The sequence below is a fragment of the Aptenodytes patagonicus genome, chromosome 1, assembly GCF_965638725.1.
Source record: "Aptenodytes patagonicus chromosome 1, bAptPat1.pri.cur, whole genome shotgun sequence".
Classification (NCBI taxonomy): Eukaryota; Metazoa; Chordata; class Aves; order Sphenisciformes; family Spheniscidae; genus Aptenodytes; species Aptenodytes patagonicus.
In genome coordinates, this window is record NC_134949.1 from 149014431 (window position 1) to 149037814 (window position 23384).

Genomic DNA, 23384 nt, shown 5'->3' on the forward strand with positions numbered 1-23384 from the left:
ATCTCTTTCCCATCTCAGATAACTGCACTAATAATGCCTTTTTTTTTTTTTCAGAGAAGAAATGAAACTAAGATACATTTTTATTTTTTTACTATGGAAGCAAGGAATGACAACTGGTATAAAAAAATCAAAGGCAAGTTTGCAGTTTCCTGAAAACACCCTTCAAGCTAGTCTTCAGTCTGGCCAACTGAACTGCTACAGCAGAAACTGAAATCTGAAATCTAAGCAGCGATTCCCATACTGTAACATTTGCACTGAGTACCACCTTGCTCACAGACAAATAGGGAGGTAGCACTGCCTGGTCAGTGACAAGCCCCTTCATGGAAACAGAGGCAATTCATGGCTTTATTGTGGTCCACAAGTAAAGTACATTTAGAACCTCCTGGATAAAGTCATTAGGTATAGATCTTGGATAGAAAGCAAGAAGATATTTTACTTGCTGCTTTTCACTCCAGGCGGAGACCATAAGCTCTTTTAGATACTTAGCTCATGAAACTGTTTCACAGAATGCAAAATATTTGCAGGTTGTTTATCTGAAGCCTACATCATCTTGCAATACAATCTTAAAAACCTCAGTAAAATGAGCAGTTGCTAAGACCCAAATCTCAGTTACCTCTGAAGTTACCCCTTCGTTTAGACTGCACCAAGAAACCTCCATATTAACAGGCAAGAAAGGTCAAAACACTCAAGATTAAACAGGTATTTGCATAGTTGTTCCTCAAACCTGAATTCTGATTTGTTTGTTTTGTCAAGTACATATGTCTCTCAGGCTACAGTCCTCCAAGGAGGAATGCTCAGATATTTGCTAGTCTAACTCTAAGAAGGCAGGCAGAAGGATCTGTTGAAGATGCATGCTCCTCAAAACACTCTACCAGAGTAGCAACCAGAGGATGGACCACCACCATCTGTTAACACTATCTGTCTTGAGGTTAAAGATATATCACTAAGTCAATGAATGTTACATTGGTGGGTGTATTTCAAGAGCAGTATTTCTTTTGAGAAGGAGTGGCAGAGGGAAAAACAAGCACATATACTCAACATTGCACATATGCTTTGGTGTAGCTGAAGTTTTACCTGGAGCAGAAAAGAGGCTATTTGAAGAGTCTCCTGCTGCCACCATGAAACTTAGTCCAAGAACTCTGAAGTGTTCCAGCTGCAGTGGTTTCCCTCAAGAGGAGGAAACCAGTATAAAAGAGTGCGCATTCAGCGACATTGCTATTTTAAGGGATTGTTTTCACACATGATCTTCATGGAGAAATAATTTAGGATGAGACTGCTGACTGCCAATCTCACATAAGACATGCTTTGAGAGAGCAATAAACAAATCTGAGTTAATAAAAGAAAAAAAAAATCATTCTATATTGACTGGAATTATTCAATATTCTGCAATGACAGTTCTGTTTTCCAAGCATGCAGCAAGATGTCAGGCTCTTCAAACACATTACTTCAGCTCAATAATGGTAGCAGAAAATGTCAAAATCTAGTTATGAAACTCATTACAATAATATGCACTCTGAAGTGCTACCAGTCTCCTTTTCCAGCAAAGACTGGTTGTTTCTCCACTGTTCATGACAAACCTTCGTAAGTCTTTAAAGCACTTGCTTTTACAACTGTACTTGCTCAGCTTTTAGTATGGGTAGGTCCAACTAAACTAGATGTTCAGTTACTTAGCCTGAAAGGAGAGGCTTAGAACCAGGGATTCAGCTGGTTCCAGGGAAGAAACAATCAGACAACAGAGATAAAGCTACAGAACTAGAACAAAGGTAGTAGCAGGATCCAAGAAGAAAAAGTCAGCAAGAATGTGCTGCACTCCCTACAGGTTTAGGAGCACCCAGAGTAACTGAGCTAGGAGCATTTTCTTAGTCTAAGCAAAGATAATTGCAAATAAAGCAGATGATATATTGTGTATAGAGCACAATATAGCAGGTATTTCTAGCTCCTATGGGCACAAGCAGATTCAAGAACGTTTTAGAAGTGCCTACACTATTTTCCTTCCGTGTCCATAGCTCAAGAGATACATCTTCAGCAGGCTGTCCCCAGTAACCTCCATAGTTTGTGTCAGATGGGGAAAAAACAGCAGGTAAAACAAAAGAGCAAACATAAGCTTTTGAAAAGCTGATGAGCTAAAGGGTATTCAAGAGAGCTAAGTAACTACGCAAACAGGAGTAGTCTGCAAAGACCCATCACCGCCCTCGGATATTTACTGCTACGGTATTAGATTAGTCATATTTACTACATTCCACTGCAGAAACCGACACAAGCTTTGGAAAGTTCCTCCATTAGTCATGTGTATGGCAACACACCAAAAAAGGAAACTTGTGATGAATCACCACAAACATACCTTTCTGACTTGAGCAGACCGCTTGAATTTTGTTTTTCTGAAAATGCTGGTGCGCTCCTCCTTCCCTCCCTCCCCAGCACACCACAGGGTGCCAACAGAGCCTGCATGCTGCAGCTGGTCTTCCAGTTGTAGGCCTACGGACCAGGTGGTAGTGGTCAGCTTGTCCCTGTCCCACCACTAGACATCACCTGCCACTCCATCAGTGGCTGACTAACTTAGAATCATAGAATATCTTGAGTTGGAAGGGACCCATAAGGATCATCGTGTCCAGCTCCCTGCTCCTCACAGGACTACCTAAAACTAAACCATATGACTAAGAGTGTCGTCCAGATGCTTCTTGAACTCTGAGAGGCTTGGTGCCATGACAACTTCCCTGGGGAGCCTGTTCTCGTGACTGTCCACTCTCTCAGTGAAGAACCTTTTCCTAAAGTTCAACCTGAACTTCCGTGACGCAGCTTCATTCCATTTCCTCATGTCCTATCGCTGGTCACCAGAGAGAAGAGATCAGCTCCTCCCCCTCTGCTGCCCCTCTTGAGGAAGTTGTAGACAGCGATGAGGGCACCCCTCAGCCTTCTCCAAGCTGAACAAACCAAGTGACCAGCCACTCCTCGTAAGTCTTGCCCTCAAGGCCTTTCACAATCTTAGTCGCCCTCCTCTGGACACACACTAATAGTTTCATAGTATCACAGAATCATTTAGGTTGGAAAGACCCTTAAGATCTTCGAGTCCAACCATTTGATGTCTTCATATTGAGGTGCCCAAAACTGCACACAGTGCTTGAGGTGGGGCTGCACCAGTGCAGTGTAGAGTGGGACAATCAACTCCCTCAACCGGCTAGCTATGCTGTGCTAGATGCATCCCAGGACACAGTTGGCCCTTCTGGCTGCTAAGGCACACGGTTGACTCATGTTCAACTTGCCATCAACCCAACCCCCCAGGTCTCTTTCCATGGGGCTGCTCTCCAGCCTCTTGTCCCCCAGTTTCTACGTATAACCAGGATTATCCCATTCCAGGTGCAGAATCCAGCACTTGTTCTTGTTAAATTTCATGCTGTTGGTGATTGCCCAACTTGGGTCTGTCCTGCTGCCTAGCCACTCATTTTCATGAACTGCAAAAATCTTGAGCTCAGAGAGGCCTCTCATCTCTGTAGAGTTTACATGAGGTTTGGCAGCCCTCTCGGGGGACGAGGATGCTGGTAGCCACAAGGGCAAAAACCGTTGGGCAAGCAGGTGAAAAGCAGCTTCTCCAACTTCCAGCAGGGAAACTGGATTTTATACTCCTGTGTCTTGTGCTCCTTCCCCTTTGGGGACTGAAAACACGAGGAGTAAAAATATTCAACACCTACCCATAACAGAAGCTACAGAAAATACAGGAAGGCCAACACATTGAAACTTGTTCATGAAACACTTTACATAACAGAGCAAAGCCATCACATCCCTTACAATTGCTTTTTAAGCTTACCAGCACTTGATTCCAATCCAGGGTTTGCCCCACCAGCATTAGTTATCTACAATAAAAGACTTCTACTGCTCAGCTCACGTTCTGACAGTTATTTTCCAACATGTCCTAAGCAGGCAAAACCAAGAGGAGCAATTTAATCACAAAAAACCTGGGAGAAAGGTGTCTTGGTTATCCATACCTTGCTGTAAGAACTGCCTTTCTAAGGTTTTAAATGGAGAACGTGGAACATGAAAACCACTCGCTGTGGGTAGAAGAACATACTTAAAACTGTACTCCTCTCAGCCAGGGCAGAGGTTTGCAGGCAAGATCCCTCTGCGTCAGGCAACGCAGATGGGATGTTCACTCCCACTGCCAAGCAGCAGTTTATAATTAGCCCTGCCTGGAGTCTCATGAAATTAAATCCCACACAGTTGGTTTCAAACCCTGTTCCTCCTACAAGTACCCACCTATCGATGCTGCTTTTCAAGTTGTTTCTCTGCAGAGCAAGAGAAAACAAAAAGCTTTGCATAAACTTCTGTTCAGAAGAATGAAGCCCCTTCCTACCTAAAACAAATATGGTCCAAAGACAAATAACAACTGTAAATCAGCCAAAACACAAAGATAATCATTTACATCTGGGGAGTGCCTGCTTTCTGCACATCTGGAGCGTTCACTAATGTATCTGACAGGACTAAAGTCAGCTAAGCCTCTGCTGCAACCAATAAAAAGATTTATTTCCTCTTCAAAAAGATGCATAAGACTACTCTAATAACTATCATATTTAATTTTTGTACAGTGATTCAAAAGTTACTTCCCTGAAAAGTTACTTTATTTGCACCAATCTTGAAAATACACTACAGAGAAAGTTAGGCAATTATATGGCCTAATCTTTTTCTGATCTGACTGCTGGAAAACAGTTTTTAGATTTATCTGTGATTTATTGTAATATTTGAATTACTAAGCATTCCTTCCATCCAAAAATGACAATTTAATATTTTAAAAAAGTCTACAAGGTCACACTTTGACTCAAAACTATTTACTTAAATAACTGTAGTCATGTGAGGGTTTTTTAACAGAATATGGTAAAATAAGCCATTTACTGGGGAAGAAAAACCTGTATTTTGAAGCACAGTTTGGGGAATTTTGCTTGTCTAAAAGTTTCCCATGCACTGGGCAACTTTTGTTGCCCCTTTGAGCTGTACAAAGTAGGAAAATACAATGGCGCTCTAAACATTAGCTATAAACAGAGTTTTCCGGGGAGGATTTGATATAGGAATAAGAGGACAGAATGAATAGCTCTAAATCAGCATCAAGCACACAGAAGAACCGAGTCAACCACGAAGCTAGAGAATTAACATGATGGCAACAGTCCTGCCAAATGCTGAGCTGCTTATCCAGAAACAAGAAAGGGTAAAAGAGAACTATGCAATAGTTACAAAAGGTCTAAGAACTCCTGTGTCCCTTCAATCAAGTCGTGAAGACAAAAGCAAGTATTTGGCATCTTAATCACAACCTGCGCAGTGACAAGTTGTCTACCACAGTCTGGTTGTTTTCTTACAGTCTGTAATTCTGCACATCCATAACCGATTTGACTACTTTCCCTCCAAGCAACGGTTTGGATGCTTAGTGATTCTCTTCTGGTTACAACCCTTGGTGGCAAACCAACATCAAACATCAGCTGGCAGAGCCACAGGTCCCAGATCTCCTCCTTAAGCTTAAAAGAGCTTCCAAAGCACTGTCACTAACAGCAGCTTGGAAAGAGCTAAAGTATTTTCCGTGCTTTGGGGAAAGTTGTTTCTTGCAGAGACTACTTCCCCCACATATTCAAAATATTCAAAACCCGGCTGACCACAGTCCCAGGCAACCTGCAGTAGCTGACCCTGCTGGAGCAGGGGATGGGACTGGAAGGTCTCCAGAGGTGTCCTTCAGCCTCAGCACCCTGTGGTTCTGTGACTTGGGCCAATTCTAGTGACTGGACTAAATTCCTAGAGCTACAAAACTCGTAACTACAAATAAAATAAATCACTGTCCCTCTGCAATTCTTTTTACAGATGAGAACTGAAATACATTGCTCTGTCTCACGAAGTTTGTAAGCGGAAACCTAAGCTACACTAACAAAAGCTGTTAGAAGAACATTTGGGTGACAGAAGCACAGCACTTGCATCAAGAAATGACAAGATTAAGTTTCGGGGGCACTGGGATAGGAAGCAAGAAGAGAGGAAAAGGGTTTTGCAAAATATAATAAAGGTGCTGAATCCAGATGGCAACAAATAAAAAGATATTGGAGATATTTATTTGATTTTCACTCGTTTCTTCTTACCTGTAACTTCAGGAGGGCCTGACCACGCTTCAGGACTGCAAATGCCATATATTATCCTTATTGCTATTTCACCTAAGTACTTGGCCTTACCAAGCATAAAGGCATTACTAAAATTAGTGAGTGTTTTCATAAAGTATTTTCTAGAAAGCAAATACTAAGTTTCCTTTTGTGTAAATTCAGGGACTAAGGCAAAATACAACAGGCAGACAGAAGCAAAGTCTTGTCTGCATTCATGTGCAGCATACCCTTGACGAAGGCTGCAGGTGTTTGATTAAATATCGCCTAGCCTTATGTTATTTAAAGCCTGCATGTTGGTACTTGCACCTGCAAGTGCTAGGCACACTGAAATTTTCAACCTTCTAGGTAACTGGTCTTGAGTACCTCTTTACTAGTCCTAAACCACAGAGGCATCACTCTGCATTAAGCATGAAGTTACTTGATGTCAGCAACACCAGTCCCCAGCTGTGCAGTATCACCCCACCCCTGGGGCCACCACTGCCGCTGCCTTCTCCTGCTTCAACACAGCACCTATGGAAGCCAGCCCTTGTCGTCCTGCCCCTGGGGCAGGCAAGGAGCACCCCCTGCCCCTCTTCCCAGGTCTCAGGTGCCAGCACAATCACTGTTTCCCCAGGGAGGCTCATGAAGCAGGCACAACAGGCCAAGACACCTCTGCTCTCCATCATTGCCTCTTCAGAAACCTGTGCCAGGGCTGGACCAGGAGCTCTGAAGCAGTCTTAGGAAACCCCATTCTCAAATCTCACCAAGATCAAGCGGCACAATGCACCTACTTCACATTCAGCCACTTTTGAAATTCTCTCTTGGCATAAGAAATGTCAGTAGTTATTTCTTATAAGCCTAAGAAACCAAAATCAGATATCCTGCTGGGAGCCTGTTATAGACCACCCAACCAGGATGAAGAGGCAGATGAAGCATTCTACAAGCGGCTGGCAGAAGTCTCACAATCGCTAGCCCTTGTTCTCGTGGGGGACTTCAACTTCCCGGATGTCTGCTGGAAATACAACACGGCAGAGAGGAAGCAGCCTAGGAGGTTCCTGGAGTGTGTGGAAGACAACTTCCTGACACAGCTGGTAAGGGAGCCTACCAGGGGAGGTGCCTCGCTCGACCTGCTGTTTACTAACAGAGAAGGACTGGTGGGACATGTGGTGGTCGGAGGCCGTCTTGGGCTTAGCGACCATGAAATGGTAGAATTCTCGATTCTTGGTGAAGTAAGGAGGGGGGGCAGCAAAACCGCAACCATGGACTTCCGGAGGGCGGACTTTGGCCTGTTCAGGACACTGGTTGAGAGAGTCCCTTGGGAGACAGTCCTGAAGGGCAAAGGGGTCCAGGAAGGCTGGACAATCTTCAAGAAGGAAGTCTTAAAGGCGCAGGAGCAGGCTGTCCCCATGTGCCATAAGAAGAACGGGAGGGGAAGATGACCAGCCTGGCTGAAGAGGGAGCTTTTGCTGGGACTCAGGAAAAAAAGGAGAGTTTACCACTTGTGGAAGAAGGGGCAGGTGACTCAAGAAGAGTACAGGGATCTCGTTAGGTCGTGCAGAGAGGAAATGGGAAAGGCAAAAGCCAAGCTAGAATGCAATCTGGCCACTGTCGTTAGAGACAACAAAAAATGTTTTTACAAATATATTAATGACAAAGAGAGAGCCAAGGAGAATCTCCATCCTTTATGGGATGCGGGGGGGAACGCTGTCACCGAGGATGAGGAAAAGGCTGAGGTACTTAATGCTTTCTTTGACTCAGCCTTTAACAGGCAGACCAGTTATCCTCAGGGTACTCAGCCCCCTGAGCTGGAAGACAGGGACAGCGAGCAGGATGAACCCCCCATAATCCAAGAGGAAGCAGTTAATGACCTGCTACGCCACCTGGATGCTCCCAAGTCTATGGGGCTGGATGGGATCCACCCGAGAGTGCTGAGGGAGCTGGTGGAGCAGCTCGCCAAGCCACTTTCCATCATTTATCATCAGTCCTGGTTAATGGGGGAGGTCCCTGGAGGGTCCCTGGGTCCCTCCAAGGCAAGACTGGAGGCTTGCCAGTGTGACGCCCATCTACAAGAAGGGCCGGAAGGAGGATCCGGGGAACTACAGGCCTGTCAGCCTGACCTCGGTGCCAGGGAAGATTATGGAGTGGTTCATCTTGAGGGCGCTCACAAGGCATGAGCGGGACAACCAGGGGATCAGGCCCAGCCAGCACGGGTTCATGAGAGGCAGGTCCTGCTTGACCAAGCTGATCTCCTTCTATGACCAGGTGACCCGCCTAGTGGATGAGGGAAAGGCTGTGGATGTGGTCTGCCTGGACTTCAGTAAGGCCTTTGACACCGTCTCCCACAGCATTCTCCTAGAGAAGCTGGCGGCTCACGGCTTAGACAGGTGTACCCTTCGCTGGGTAAAAAACTGGCTGGACAGCCAGGCCCAGAGAGTTGTGGTGAATGGAGTTCCATCCAGTTGGCGGCCGGTCACGAGCGGTGTTCCCCAGGGCTCAGTTTTGGGGCCGGTCTTATTCAATATCTTTATTGATGATCTGGATGAGGGGATCAAGTGCACCCTCAGTAAGTTTGCAGACGACACCAAGTTGGGCGGGAGTGTTGATCTGCTCGAGGGTAGGAAGGCTCTGCAGAGGGACCTGGACAGGCTGGATCGATGGGCCCAGGCCAACTGTATGAGGTTCAACAGGGCCAAGTGCCGGCTCCTGCACTTCGGCCACAACAACCCCATGCAGCCCTACAGGCTTGGGGAAGAGTGGCTGGAAAGCTGCCTGGCAGAAAAGGACCTGGGGGTGCTGGTCGACAGCCGGCTGAACATGAGCCGGCAGTGTGCCCAGGCGGCCAAGAAGGCCAATGGCATCCTGGCCTGTATCAGAAACAGTGTGGCCAGCAGGAGTAGGGAAGTGATCGTGCCCCTGTACTCGGCACTGGTGAGGCTGCACCTCGAATACTGTGTTCAGTTTTGGGCCCCTCACTACAAGAAGGACGTTGAGGTGCTGGAGCGTGTCCAGAGAAGGGCAACGAGGCTGGTGAGGGGTCTGGAGAACAAGTCTTCTGAGGAGCGGCTGAGGGAACTGGGGTTGTTTAGCCTGGAGAAGAGGAGGCTGAGGGGAGACCTCATCGCTCTCTACAACTCCCTGAAAGGAGGTTGTAGCGAGGTGGGTGTCAGTCTCTTCTCCCAAGTAACTAGCGATAGGACGAGAGGAAATGGCCTCAAGTTGCGCCAGGGGAGGTTTAGATTGGACGTGAGGAAAAACGTCTTTACTGAAAGAGTGGTGAAACATTGGAAGAGGCTGCCCAGGGAAGTGGTTGAGTCCCCATCCGTGGAAGTATTTAAAAGACGTGTAGATGAGGCGCTTAGGGACATGGTTTAGTGGGCATGGTGGTGTTGGGTTGACGGTTGGACTCGATCTTCGAATCACTAAGGTTGGAAGAGACCTCTATGATTCTATGATTAAGTAAAAGAAACCAAAGGACAGCTCGGCCCTGTAAATAAGGACTTTATTTCTTGGAAGCTTAGAGCTGTCCGTGAAGGATAAAAGACACCCCTGGACAGCCAAGGTAATGCCAGCATCCTAGCCCCTTTAACACCTCTTTGAAACCCTCCCAGCATCAGTTGGCATCATAGATAAGTAACTACAGCAAGACTGACTCCAGGGACATCTGGATCAACAGAGAAGCAACAAGAATGCTGTAGAAATATAGCTGCTTTGCAAAGTTTTACTATGATTAGTAATCAGTAGTGTGGGTGTTAGTAATTAGTCAAATCATGTTGTACCTGAACATTTGAACGGTATAAGAACCCTGTGTAAAACCACATTCAGGGTGCCCCAATTTGGCTAGGACACCTGATGTGCATGAATAAATATTTACTCTTGTAATTCTATATTTTGGTCCTAGCCTCTCGCTAGCAGACATCTAGCAATAGCTTCAGCAGTTCTTGGCAAGAACCCTTCCGCAGTTGACAGACATCTGTGAAACCTTTTGCTCTGTAGCATGTACTTCAAAATAGTGGGCGTACCACAAGCATTCAAAACTGTACTTTGAAAACCGTGGAGCAATACGCATGCTGGTGGCACTAAGATGGACACCAGAGGAGATGGTGGGGCTGGGAAGGAGAATGCATTCAAGGCCCCTTGAACACTCAGTGTTCTCACATTCATGAACAGATTCATGAACGTTAAGCCTCACAGGGATAACAACCGAAATCGCAGCCAGCACCAAAAATTAACAGTTAAATACACTGGAAAGAGTACAATGGCAGTTAATAAAAAGATTAGTCTCGAATTTAAGAAGCCTGTTTTATCCAAGCAGGTTGCAAACTCTTCAGTATTGTATAATTTAATAAATTCATTGGTTCCCTTGAAAGTAACTACAACTGGCATTAAGTAACCTAATGCTATTTTATCGCCAGAAGTTTATCTACACTCTTATTCAGACAATAACGTTCTAAACTCTCTTTGCACTTAAAACCTCTATATGGATCTGTACAGTTCAGTACCCTGCCCAGCCTTGTGCAGAGAAAGGGAGAAGTGTTTTCAGGGCAATCGTGCGATCTCTTGAGCCATGAGTCTTCAAGAGTTACGTGCTTTTTCTGATCATCCCAATATTCAGTAAAACACACTACACAAAAATAAAGTGTGTAAGATGATAGATAGATTGGCGGCTTCCCTCCCCACCAAACAGCCAGGAATCACCAGCATTTTGTTTTGTCTGCATCCTTATTTGCTTACACTCTGCATCTCTGGTAGCTTCTTGGATTGGGGCAGGGAGGGATGGAAGAACGAGCAGTCACTGAAAGGGCTCGGAGGAAAAGGGAAGTGCAGCAGTGAGGCTTAGCTGCAGAAAGGTTAGGGAGGTCTGCACTAGATGAAAGATGGTATAATTTTAGCACAAGGAAGAAGGAAGCATTAAGAAACCAAGATTTGTGATCTGGCAGCCAGTGAAGTAAAAGCTCCAAAACCTCAACAGTTCGAGTGGTAAATAATCCTCACTCTGATCAAGGAAAAAGAATTTAAATTATAACTTATGATGAACAAGTACATGGAATTTGGCCTTCCGTTTAGAAATTCCTTCTTTAAAATAAAATTTAGTTGAAACATACACTTACAATATGCACAGAACTAAGTCAAGAGTACTCTTGTTTTTACGGCAGTACACCAAAATGATGGCTTGCAGTAAGCAGGACTGTTTAGTGTCTGCTGATACTTGTAAGATGACAATTCATTTCACAGCCTGTTTCTTTTACCTTCCTCACCAGAAGTCTTACCAGTTCAACACAGTTTGTATACTAATAGCAAAATCCAGACAAAATCTGTAATCTAGTCAGAAACATTAACTGAATAGTTAAATTGACTTTGCTTTTCTAGACTCTTTTTCATCACAGCTTGTTCAGCTATGGCTAAAAAGATTTTTCAGTCTTTTCAATCTGCATACTTAAAAATAGCTACTACAGCTTTTGCTAAAAGAAAGAAGAGGAAAACTTTGGGTATTACAATGAGGGTTTCCTGTGGGGAAGGGGGGGTAGAGGAAACCAGACCCAGTACAGTGGTTTGCAATGATTCACCTCATATTTTAATCCATTGCTCTGAGACTGAATCAGTTCTGGCACCAGTCAACTCATTTTCTAACAAAACATACTGTTCTGCTCAAACTTCAAACATTGACATGTTCCAGTAGCAACAGTGACACTTTTCTTCCTGCAAGTATTTACTATTAAGGGATTAATTGAGACAGAGTTGCATTAAGTGATGCAATTCAGTGAGCCAGGATCTTACAGCTTGTGCTCCACTGCACCACGCCAGCATTGGTTTGGAAATGTGCAGACTAGCTTCAGCCACAGGACATGTGATATGACAGCAGTCTGCTTCCCTGGGCGATGGGGGGGAGGAGAAGGTTCATTTTTTCTACTTCAACTAACTTTGTATCCTGTATGCAAAATTACTACCTAAAAAAATATTTCTGAAGGACAGCCATGCACACAGGGATACTGCATGCACCCAGGTCAATGTGACTAGTTTTAGTTGTCCAAACCAGACAGACAAAAAACTAAATAGATTAGTTAGAATCCAACTAAGTGGCAGCCACAGATATATGGCAAGGCAGAAATGTGGCATAGGTTTTGTCAGATGAGGGTTTATTTTTTATTTCTCGTTTAAAAAAAGGTGCTCTTTTTTTACTTCCCATCCTTCATTATTGTTACTTGAGGAACAAGATAAATCTTCCCTTTTGTACCAAGGCTACGTTCTTAGTAGTTCGAACATGTTCATGTGCTCAGCAAAACATCTGGAACGTGTTCACAGTGAAGCCGTAAGCATTTCTAGTTCAAGAGCATCTTGTGAAAGTACTTCTATTCTGCTATATTTAGACAAAAACTTTTATCAAGAATTCTCCATGCCCACCCTAAGAAATAGTTTCACCATCTCCACTCTGATTCTGTATCACCTTCTAATGCAAATTGGATTTTATATCCTAGTGTTATCACTTGCAGGCAGCCATTATACATGCCAGACTTCAGTCTGCACTATAAATTTACTAATTTTGTAGAACACCACGGGAAAGCAACAGGAATGGATGGAAAAGCTGTCCTCAGGACAGGTAAGAATTGCAAGCTGAAGGGAGCCATGCCTGGGTATAGGACTGGCAGTGGAGACAGTGACAAAGATGCAATGGCAACACCGAAGGGAAAGGAGTAGAAACAGCAGTGGGCAGGGAAGAGGAAGGAGGAGAGAGTCAGAGAGGTCTGGATGCAGAGAAGTTGTCAGCTCACTACAGCCACAAGCTTCAGAATCACAGCTTTTGCCTGAAGTTTTGGGGGGAAAAAGGTCCACATCTCTGCTTAGTTAGCACAGTAAAAAGCTGGCCTTTACAGAAGGCCAAAATAGCAAAAAGGAAAGCTGGAAGTTTTTGTGAAAAGGGGCGGGGGGAGGGATGTCATAAATCAGACTGCAAACCTGCTGGCTAAGACAAGCAGGGACGGCTCTGATCTGAAGAAGTGATGCCTGTATAACTATTTGCAACGTTTGGGGAGAGAGAGGGCAGGGAACAGTTGGTGAAGTAACTACTGAATTTGGGATTCAATCACAAGATGCCTGGCATTCAGGATGCACTGAGAAACACGGAGGCAGGCAGAGATTTCTGGCATCAAAGAGGGAGAATACAGACAGGCATGGATAGCTGGACGCGAGGGAAGGAACAGAAGATTGAAAGATAAAGACAGAAATATAGAAAAAAAGCTTTCCATATAGGCTTCCCCAAACCCTTCCCCCAAAACTTAACCTGAAACTTCTTGTTTCTAAATTTAACAAGGACTTGTGTGCCTCCACAGCTGTCTGTTTTGTCCAACAATAGTATCAGCTCTAATAACAACTGTATCCTACCCGACACATTTGCCTCACTTATTTTTAATTCACCACATCACGCTACCACTACTATCACCACTAGCCCCTTCCCTCTTCACACAGGTTCGATATTTTCCTCCAAATCATAAGGAAGAAACAAGTGGTGGTAAAATATAAGGCTAAACACTGTAACTCCATTTTTTCCCCGACAGAAAAGGTTTAGAGCGTAGTATTTTTGTGGCAGTAATAAAAACAGTAATACTACCAATATTGCAAAGTATAACCAGACTTGCAGAATTGGCTGTCCTGGAAATGTCAGAGTTTAACAAATGTTTCACTTTATTTTTCCTTCAAAATATTGGGCTTCTTCACAAACAGAAGAGATGCAAGCAGTATTTTCTGCGGTTAAGCAAAAAAGCATACAAAGACAGTTTCACAATTAAAATCTGATTTTTACCAATGACAGTTTTACCAACGAAATTGATGGGTGTTTAATCGAAAAGAATTTCTACTTCATGGAAAGATTAACTTGTATGCTGAGTCATAACATTTACCTGATAAAAGAACAACTGCTATCCTAAAAACAAAGTTTGATTTTACCTAGATTAAAACGCTTTGGCTCAAACTGAAATCAGCTTTGCGGATACTTTACACGCATCAAGAAATGAATACCATTTCTTGTGAACAATTGTGAAGAAACAAGAGATCCAACTGGAGTTTTACAGAACTCAAGCTACGAGGAAAGTAGAGTGGAATTAAGATCTGCAGTTAATTAACAGTTACCTCAGTCAATAGGTTTTCCTTTTACAAGTACAGTTAAAGATGCCATTTTTTAGATGTTTATAGTATGTGGACTCTTCACAGGTGACTGAAATCTGTATAAAGGAAAGCAACTGCATTTGTTATACAGCCAAGGATGTTGTAATGAGACCTGACTTAGAAAGTAAATGTTTCCTTTTAAAATGATCCTTTTCCCAAAATGTTAGAATAATTCCGGCATTTGACATCTTAATTATGTATTTTAAAGGAACCGTTCTGCATTTAGAAAAACTGTTGTATATTTAGAAAAACTATTGTAAACAGGCATTATGCCACAAAGAACTAAGTTCTTGGACTGTCACAGGAATTTGCCTTATGACTTTTTGGAATTCTTCATAGAAAATCTTCTGGATCCTATTCTTCTGAGCTCCCCAGTCACATCAAATGCAGAGACTAAACCAATTTAAAAGGAGTTTGGGATGAGTATCACTGCAGTAATTTTTATTTTCAACATGTGAAAAAATGTGCTTTCCTGCAGCAAGCAGGGAAATCTTTCCCAGACTAGAATTTGCAAGCATATAGAGAAAGCAAGACTTCTTTTTCTTTTTATGAAAAAGCAAACTAAAACTAGTTTTTATGATACCAAGCAACCTTTCAAACATGAGCTTTTGCAGTATTGATCCCAAGTCTGCAGAAAAGCTGACTCAGTGCTGTTGCTGCCACTATGTCCTTTTGCAAGGTGGCACAGAGACCTCCTGCGGCAGCCGGTAAGATACAGACAGCCTGGCAAAGGGCAAGACACACAAGCTGGAACACTGTTTCTCTGTATTGGGAATAACTTGCAGGGCCTGGGTAGCAGGGGCTGATAACATGGTGGGACCCCTGTTGACCAAGGAATAACCTACTATGTACCATGCTGGAGGGAGCATGCCGTAGGATTCACAGCAAGACCAGGGATAATACCAAGATTCCGGCAGTATGGTAAATCTTGGGGAAAAATGCCTGGAAAGAATGGGAATTCTGCATGCCCCTGTCCTAGATATTGGGACTTAGGGATGCTCCTGAATGGAAAAGGAGAGGGTATGACCGAGTCGAACGGAAGGCGCTTCAGAGATGCAGCATTGCCAGCTGAGGAGTTGTGAGCACAGGGCAGAGTCGGAGCTTCGTTCAACCACTGCCTTCTCCCGCCCCAGCCTCCAGACCACATACTGTTCTGACAACGCATCTGAATTCACTGCACTGGAGGGGGACCTGCTGCTAGCCTGGCAGCAGGTAAAGATAACCAAGTTTATTGGGCTGTCTGGGTAAGGTGGCCAGGCACCACTTGGCCTCATCTACATCATGCCCTAATGGATACTGGTGCTCAATGTACCTTATTGCCCTTGTGTAGCAGTGATGAATAAGTAGTTATTCACAGAGTAAGTGGAGAAGACACATGACTACCTCTACTGGAAGGGAGTCTCAGTTTGAATAGACAAGATTGGTAGCCGCTACCTGTTGCCACCACCCCTACTGCCCCTGCCCTCCTTGGGCTTGACTTTCTTGACCACTGTAGAAGGACGGATGAGACAGGAAGGCATTGGACTTTTGGTATAGGCAGTGTGCTTTGTACAGGAGGGAAGCACCTACAGGACTCTTACTGACCCCAACAGTGTTGCATGCACTCACGTGTGCATGCTGTCCAGAAGCATACTGGAGAATGGCAGTTAACAACAGACGTCAGAGCTTTGTATGACGTAGCTGCTGCATTAGCAGCTGTAGTTTCAGGCATGCTGCAGCTCTTGCATGAGCCAGAAGCCAAAGAATATACTTGGTATGTTACAACTGATGTTGCAAATGCTTTCTTTTCAATCCCTTTGGCTGAAGAAGCAAAACCTCAATTGCCTTCACCTGCAATGGTGTGCAATATGTCTGGAACTGGCTGTTGCAAGGGGTGGAAATGCAGCCCTACCATCTGCCATGGCATCATCCACAAAACCTTAAAGCAACATACCTCTAGAGAATTTTTCCACTGCATTGATGATGTATTGATTAGAGGAAAAACTCTTGAAGAAGTACTAAGTAATGGGCAACAGGTAATCTTTATCTTTCCCAACTTGAACTGATTAGTCCGTGGCCAGGAAATCAACAATATGAGGAAGACTGAACCGCTCTGGTATAAAATGCCCCAGTGTATGATGAGTTATATGCTGAAAATAACCAATGGAGCTTGTTTACTGATGGATCCTGTAAAATCACAGCAGGAAACAGGGCTCCAAGCAGCTTGGAGCCCCTCCACAGGGGAGGCTGCCATCAGTTTCCAGAAGTAATGGCCTTCGGAGCCATCCTGAAACATGCTCAGGAGCATCAGGGGCCCTGAGTGATCACTAATGTGGTGCAGAAATGGCTCAAAGATTGGAATCATGATAACCAGCAGCAGTGAGGAAAACCATGTGCAGCATCAGAAGAATGGAAAGTAATACAACAGCTACGCAGAGAAATATCTACTTGAACACATGGTGTTAATGTGCATATCTGAAATTCAAAGGCAATTTGAGAAATGTAAGAGCCAGGCTGACCAGTTAGCTCAACTTGCCAGCATAGATTCAGGGTGTGAGCACAAAGGAAAGTTATTTTTAGCCAGGTAGGTCCACGAAACTGCTGCTCATGTACTGGGGCAGAGAACGCATCTGAGACTTGTCTCAGGAAGCCATAGTGCAAGCAACTAGGCAGTGTGAGATCTGTGGAATAATATGACACACATGGAAAGTATGAATGATGAACCAGTATGTGTGATGGGAGAAAGGGAAGTTTGGAGAAGCCTGGCAAGTAGATCAGCCCCCTTCTCTCCAGCAACACCGGCAGGTGCTGTGTCCTCACAGTGGCAAAGCTAGCAGTGGGTTGCTAGAAGCTTTTCTACTTGGGAAAGAAAATGTAGGCAGCACCCTGATGGAACAAACAAACATTTGTTGGCATGATGGAATGCAGCCTTGGCTAGACTCAGACAGCAGTAGTCATTTCAAAACCACAGCTGTCCAAGAATGAGGGGAAGACTGTGGAGCAGAGCGGGTGTTTCATATTCCCTTTAATCCCCAGGCATCTGGAAAGGTAGAACGGTACAATGGCTCACTTGAAACTGCACTCCAGGGAAAGGAAATCTCACCTCTACGAAGCTGGGGGGGAGCTAGTTAACATAAAAGTAGGAACCTGTCATAGCAGCCCTGCAGAAAACCACATACCCCAAGTTCAGATGGGTAACAAAGTATTAGCCAGGCCTGAGGACATGACAATTGAGACACAAGTTCATGCCTATCCTCCTGCAGCAATTGAAATCCCTAAGGAAGGAGTCTTTATCACTTGAGGACCAGGAATTACCTACTAGGTGGCCTTTGGAAAAGTGATAATGAAATTAAATCTGTGCTGTTACATATGATAAATAATCTTATTTTACTTTATAAACTATGCCATGTGTTTTGGAGACACAAGACATATGTCTTTACAGGCAAGATGTATGTCCAAACAGTTCCTAGGTACACATTGCTCAAGAATCTATGGGGCATGAACTGGGCAGGGTTTCAGCAGCAGAGGGCTGCAGGGTGCCCTGTCTGGGAAGAGGCCATGAACTGCCTCGTGCTGCACTGACACCGATGGTGCGCACCAAACCCTCAACTGGTCAGAGGAGCACAGAGTATTCCTGCTTGAACACACGTAAGAAAAAGCATCAGCCAGCAGGGACAGGAGACACGTGAGGAGACAGTCTGAGAGACTCGCAGAGGGCGAGACTGCAGGGGGTACATGTGGCTGGAGATATGCTCTGGGCAGGAGAGGTTCATGTGACCAGGGTACATCCCTGAGGGACTGCAGCTATGAGCCATCCACGTCATGGCAAGGACACCCCTGAGGGACTGCAGCTGTGGGCCACTCACACCAGGGCAGGGACAGCCCTGAGGGACCATAAGTAACCCTCACTGGGGCAGAGACACTGAGAAGCAAAAAGGAGCAGAGGAAAATCAGCAGGAAGCAAGGAGAAGCAGGAGAAAGAAACCATTAGGCATACAACCTTCCTGCTCTGCCGTCATCTCACCGAAAGAGCAGGGGATGGGCTGAGCGTAACCTGCAGCGAAAACCAGGGAAGCCGAGATGGGGTGGGTAGGGGTGTTTGGCTTAAGTTGAAAGTAGGGAAGGGGGAAGACCTTAGGATTTGATTTTCTTTCTCTCAATTCCCATATCCATGATTAGAAGTTTGTGTTAACTGACAGCACGCTAATTTAAGTAGAAGTTCCCCGAGTTGAGACTGTTTTGCTCATAACATTCTCTCAAAACACTTTTACTAGACTCCAAAGAGTAGGTTCCTGTGCCAGAGCATGGAAAAGCAGCTTGGCTAAAAGAAAGAGGCTTGCCCCTGGCAAAATGATCTTAACTGATGAAGATTACTATTATTACTGCATTTCACTAACACGGCTGTCACCTGATGAAATACAAGTTGATTGCAGTGAGAGGTTCAAGACAGCAAGAGTTAAAGCAGAGTCCTTTCTTAAGTGCAGGCAACCCCATCACATGCACCAGAGTAACATCAGGAAAATATTGAAATTGGTCTTGGCTGGATGGCAGTAGGCTGAGTCACACTTAACTCTTGCCAAGTTAAATCACTGTAACTACGGAAAGCTTAAGGATTGTTGCAGTGATGTCATTTTGATGTAGCAGTGCGGCCATTTTATATAAATAACAACACATTAAAAAAAACCTCACCCATTTCAAATTAGAGGAAACAGAAAGATGGAGAAACACGTGCTGCACTTTTAAAGTTCATGCTGCCATGTATGCACACTAGCACTGCTACTAAAATTGTTCAACTGAAAGTTGTGTGGTTGTTGATTTGGTTTGTTTTTTTTTTAAATCAGATTTAAAAGGCAAACAACTCCAGAGCCCACAAAGCAGAGATCAGTCTCCAGGAGTCCCTGTGCCACCTCCCTGCCCCAGCTGAAAGCTCCATCTACTACATTACAGACAGGCTCATTTCACCATCTTTCATCCAACTAGTCATTTTTCTCAACACTGACTTGCCTCAACAAGAAGTCAGGGGCACAAATGTTTCCTTCCCTTTGCTTATAGCCCTGTAATTACAGCGGTCTTACGAATAAGGGATCTCCACTTGTAATTCACCTTAGGCTACTGATCTTACAACATAGATACCTCAGCTTCCAGCATCTATTTTGCTCACCTCTGGAGTTTACTACCACAACTGTTGCTTGCGGCAACCGTGTTTCAATCAACAAGCTCTACTCAGTTCTTGCAAAGGATACTTAAAGCATATATTCCTGAGTCCAAACTCCAGATCCTCAGTAAACAGACAGCTTTTTATGCCTTGATATTTCTACAGTAGATAAGGGAAACTTTTGAGCCTTGTTGTCTGCATACAGCAGTATTCCGCCACTCATCACGTATGGATTTTTTTGTTTAATTCTCCTTCTGCTGTGCTCTTCACATAAATTGTACAGAAGATCTGCTGCCTAATACTTTTTTTTTTGGTTCTATTTTGAAAACCAGATGCCTAAAATTAGATGCTGGGCTAACCTGGTGGTTTTCCAGATGTAAAATGGCCGAGCCGGTCTCACACCTCACAGCCAGCCAAAGCAGGAAGCTTCCTGCCCCCACCTCATTTCCACTCTCTGATGCTCGGCCCTGCCACTCCCTTGCACTGATTCTGACACCCATCAAACACTCCGCAGAGCAAACTCAATGCACCAGATTAGTCACTTGCTGACTTATCAAGCTGAATCATCTCAGTACAGGCCCTGATGGGCACCAGACCAGGAGAAGAGAAATGGAAAGATCCCACTCCTCAGCAAGGGCAAGCTGTTAGGCTGCCTATACAAACTGACGATACAAAAACTCACGTTCGGCCTTCCTCTGGATCCAGCCCCAAAGATATCTAAATTCCAGCTCTACTTGACTTGCAGAGCTCATACTTGGCAAATGAGACAACACTTTAATACCTCTTTTGAGGTTAAAACTGCAAGCTCTTTTTCTAAGCAAGCTCAAATAACAAAGTTCACCCTTGCTTAGTAACACATTCAAATCCTCATGATATGTTGAATATTGTTTTAACACTAACAGCTTTCACACGGTTAAAATGGATGATCCTGTAAGAAGTTATCAGTCCTGAGGCACAGACCAGTCTGCTTAAATTGTGAAAGCAAGCAGTCCCAAGTGAAACCAGCTACCTCCAAATGGTCACACAACAGCTGATCTGCTTATAAGGTAAGATTCTTAACTTTCTATAGCAGTTCTGCAAATTCAGACTACAGATAGCCTACCAACAGTGAAATTAAAATTTGCAAAGGTACGTAATTCAGATTTTGCCTTTATTTTAATTTAAGATTGCACCACCACAAATCTGAAATTCCCCTGAAGGGCCCCACCCTCCCCAGGCTGACATTCTCAACAGTTCTTGAATTCTTACGTGTCTTGTTTAAGGAATACATGTCCAAACTAATTATAACCTACTTGGTTTGTATTATCAGCATTAATCAGTACCCAGATAAATTAACCAGCTTTTTAAGAGCAATCTGTTAAAAACATAGCATCATTTTCCTCAGAATTCAAAACAAAACCCCTGAAGGCAGTTTTTGTGCACCTTCCCCCTGGTGAAGCAGAAACCGGACAGACTCTCTTCACCTCCAAACTTCTTGGCAGAAAGTTTAGAAAGACTATTTTTTCAGTGACTCCAAATACTTCTACATCTTAAGAGCATCACACCAAAGATCTTGCTGTCCATGACTGTGAGGACTGCTTGCAGAGGTAGAGAAGCAGGTTTTCCACATAAGTAGTAAGATGATATCTAAATGTTAGCAGCCTGAATCATCTGTCAGTTTTAAAGGCGGCTACTGTAAAATTGTACTATTTTTCCAAAAGCTCAGCTTTGCTAACCTAGCAGTTAAGACCACAATAAGGCCACAGCAGGAGAACTGAATTCAAACAGGCTTCATGCCAAACAGTTTATGTGGCATCCTGCAGTATCTACAGCTTCCAGTCAAAGCTAGGAACAGGTATTTTTCCTTCTCTCTTACAGTGAAGAGACAGATATTTAAGTTTTGAAATGTTACTTTTACAAAGCACCTGAAAGAAAATACCTAGGCATAGCACCAAGTATGCTTATTAACACAGTAAAAAAAAAAAAAGTTTATTAGAAATAAGTCATATAAATGGGAAATGACAGTTTGCACTGCAGATTCCAGTTTAGGAGTCTTCCTCCTGAAAAAAACTTGGTATTGGGAACTTTGCTACTTTTTTCCTCCGCCCAAACTGTTTCCTTATACCAAATACCAACGTGCTATTACATACACACCGTTTTGATCAGGGTTCAAGAAAATCGTCCCTGACACACACTGAAGCCGTGAGAAGCTTCTCAGAGAACACACTACTGTGTTTTACCCTGCAGTTTTGCCCTTTTTTTTTTTTTTTAAACGGCCATCGTGTGACAGCAGACTTTCTGGTGAGTAACTATCTGATGCCCTGGAGTTACCGTAACTCCGCTTTCTTTCCTAAAATGGAAGCCAAGCTCCAGCAGAGCTCCCCGCCGCTCCGGAACCCCCTCCAAGCCTCCTTCAAGGACCCCCCTGCACCCGAGGGCCCTACTGGGGCGAGTACCACGTATTCACCGAAGAGATTACAAACAAGGCAGGGCTTCCAGTGCGGGAGGCGGGCAGAAAGCTCAGGAATACTTTTTCAGTTAGTTAAAAGGAAAAAAAACAACACAAAAACAAGCCAAAAATGGGCTGGAGGGAGAGAGTGCCGTTTCCCTGCCCCGGACAGACACAGGCAGCCGGCGCCCGGGGACCCGCCCGGCTCCTTCCCAGGCTCCTCTCGTCCCCGGAGCCCCTCCGCTGAACCCCCCCCCCCCCCCCGCCGCCTCCGTGCCGAGGACGGAGGGCAGGGGAGCGGTCCCGCCCCAAGCCCAGCGGGGCAGCGGGGGTCCGCGGCAGTGACCGCTCCCCGCCGCCCGCCCCTCCTCACCTCTGACGGGGACCAGGACGGCGAGGAGCACCACCAAGGGAAAGAACCTCCAGCGCCGCATGGCTGCCCACCCCACACACGCCGCCTGCTCCTTGACAGCCGCTCCCAGCACCCGCCGCAGCTGCCGCCGCCTGGCCGGAGGGAGGCACCGCCCCGCCCCGCCCCCCGGAGCTGGGTGCGCCGCGCGGAACACGCCCAGGCCGCCGCGCTGTCAGGCCGGGCGCCGTCCCCCCGCCGCCGGGGGATGAGGAGGGCGAGGGCGGCCCGTCTCGCCGGGGCTGCTCGTCGCGGAGCGGAGCCGAGCCGAGCCGACCCCTCCTGCCCGCCGCGGCGGCGGGACAGCGCCCGGCCGGACAGCGCCGCGGCGGCGGCGGGACGCGGAGCCCGCCCGGCTGCGGGAAGCGGGCCGCTCCTCGGGCTGGCGGGGCGGTGAGGCTCCCGTCAGGGCGCGGCGGTTGGGCGGCCGTTACCCGCCGTTGCCGTGCCGCGCCCCTGGGTAGGGCGGGCGGTGGCGGACTCGCCAGAGGAGGCCCCGTTTTCTGGGCGGAATGAGCTCCAGGGCTTTAACACTGGCCACAGGTTTTAATAGCAGAGACGCACGCTCTTGCACCGCTGCCCTCTCCAGGCACTCTCTTTTCAGAAAAGTTACCCAACACTAAGCATGCCAGGACACCTAATACTCTTGCCCATAACAACCTTGCTTTTTCTCTGGTCGGACAGAAAATCGGTAAATAGCTTTGAGTCTTGTATTTGCAAGCGATGCCACACTGGGCCCGCGGCTGACGGGTACAAATGTACACCCGTGCGCAGTACGGCACTGAGTTTTCTTAACTAATTTTGCTGGAGTGGGAAGATGGATGTTAGAGATTCTGTTTTCTTGTAAGTCCTTTTCCAATGGCCGTTTCGTGTCCTGTATTGCACGCTTTCGGTTGAGGGCCGGTCGGTCCCCTGCGTGCTGTCGTAGCAGCCTGAAGCACTGCTGCTGCGGGTTGGGGTGGGAACCGTGTCGACGCAGTTGTGCTGAGCTCTGCTCGGGGGCACATATGACAAAAACACATCTGTCCTGGTTTCGGCAGGGATAGAGTTAATTTCCTTCCTAGTAGCTGGTACAGTGCTGTGTTTTGAATTTAGGATGAGAACAAAGTTGATAACCACCAATGTTTTAGTTGTTGCTAGGTAGTGTTTACACTAGCC

At 45.5% G+C, this 23384-nt stretch overlaps 1 protein-coding gene across 3 annotated transcripts in view; it reads right to left on the reverse strand.

Moving 5' to 3' along the window:
• LOC143170253 (CD99 antigen-like) overlaps positions 1-22300 on the reverse strand; it is a 35306-nt gene extending 13006 nt beyond the window's left edge. For all 3 annotated transcript variants that reach the window (XM_076358369.1, XM_076358361.1, XM_076358379.1), the window contains exon 1: positions 22191-22300. In XM_076358369.1, coding sequence (XP_076214484.1) covers positions 22191-22251 — 61 coding nt within the window. In that variant the 5' untranslated portion in view covers positions 22252-22300. The remainder of the gene's footprint in view (positions 1-22190) is intronic.
• Between the last annotated feature and the right edge of the window lie 1084 nt (positions 22301-23384).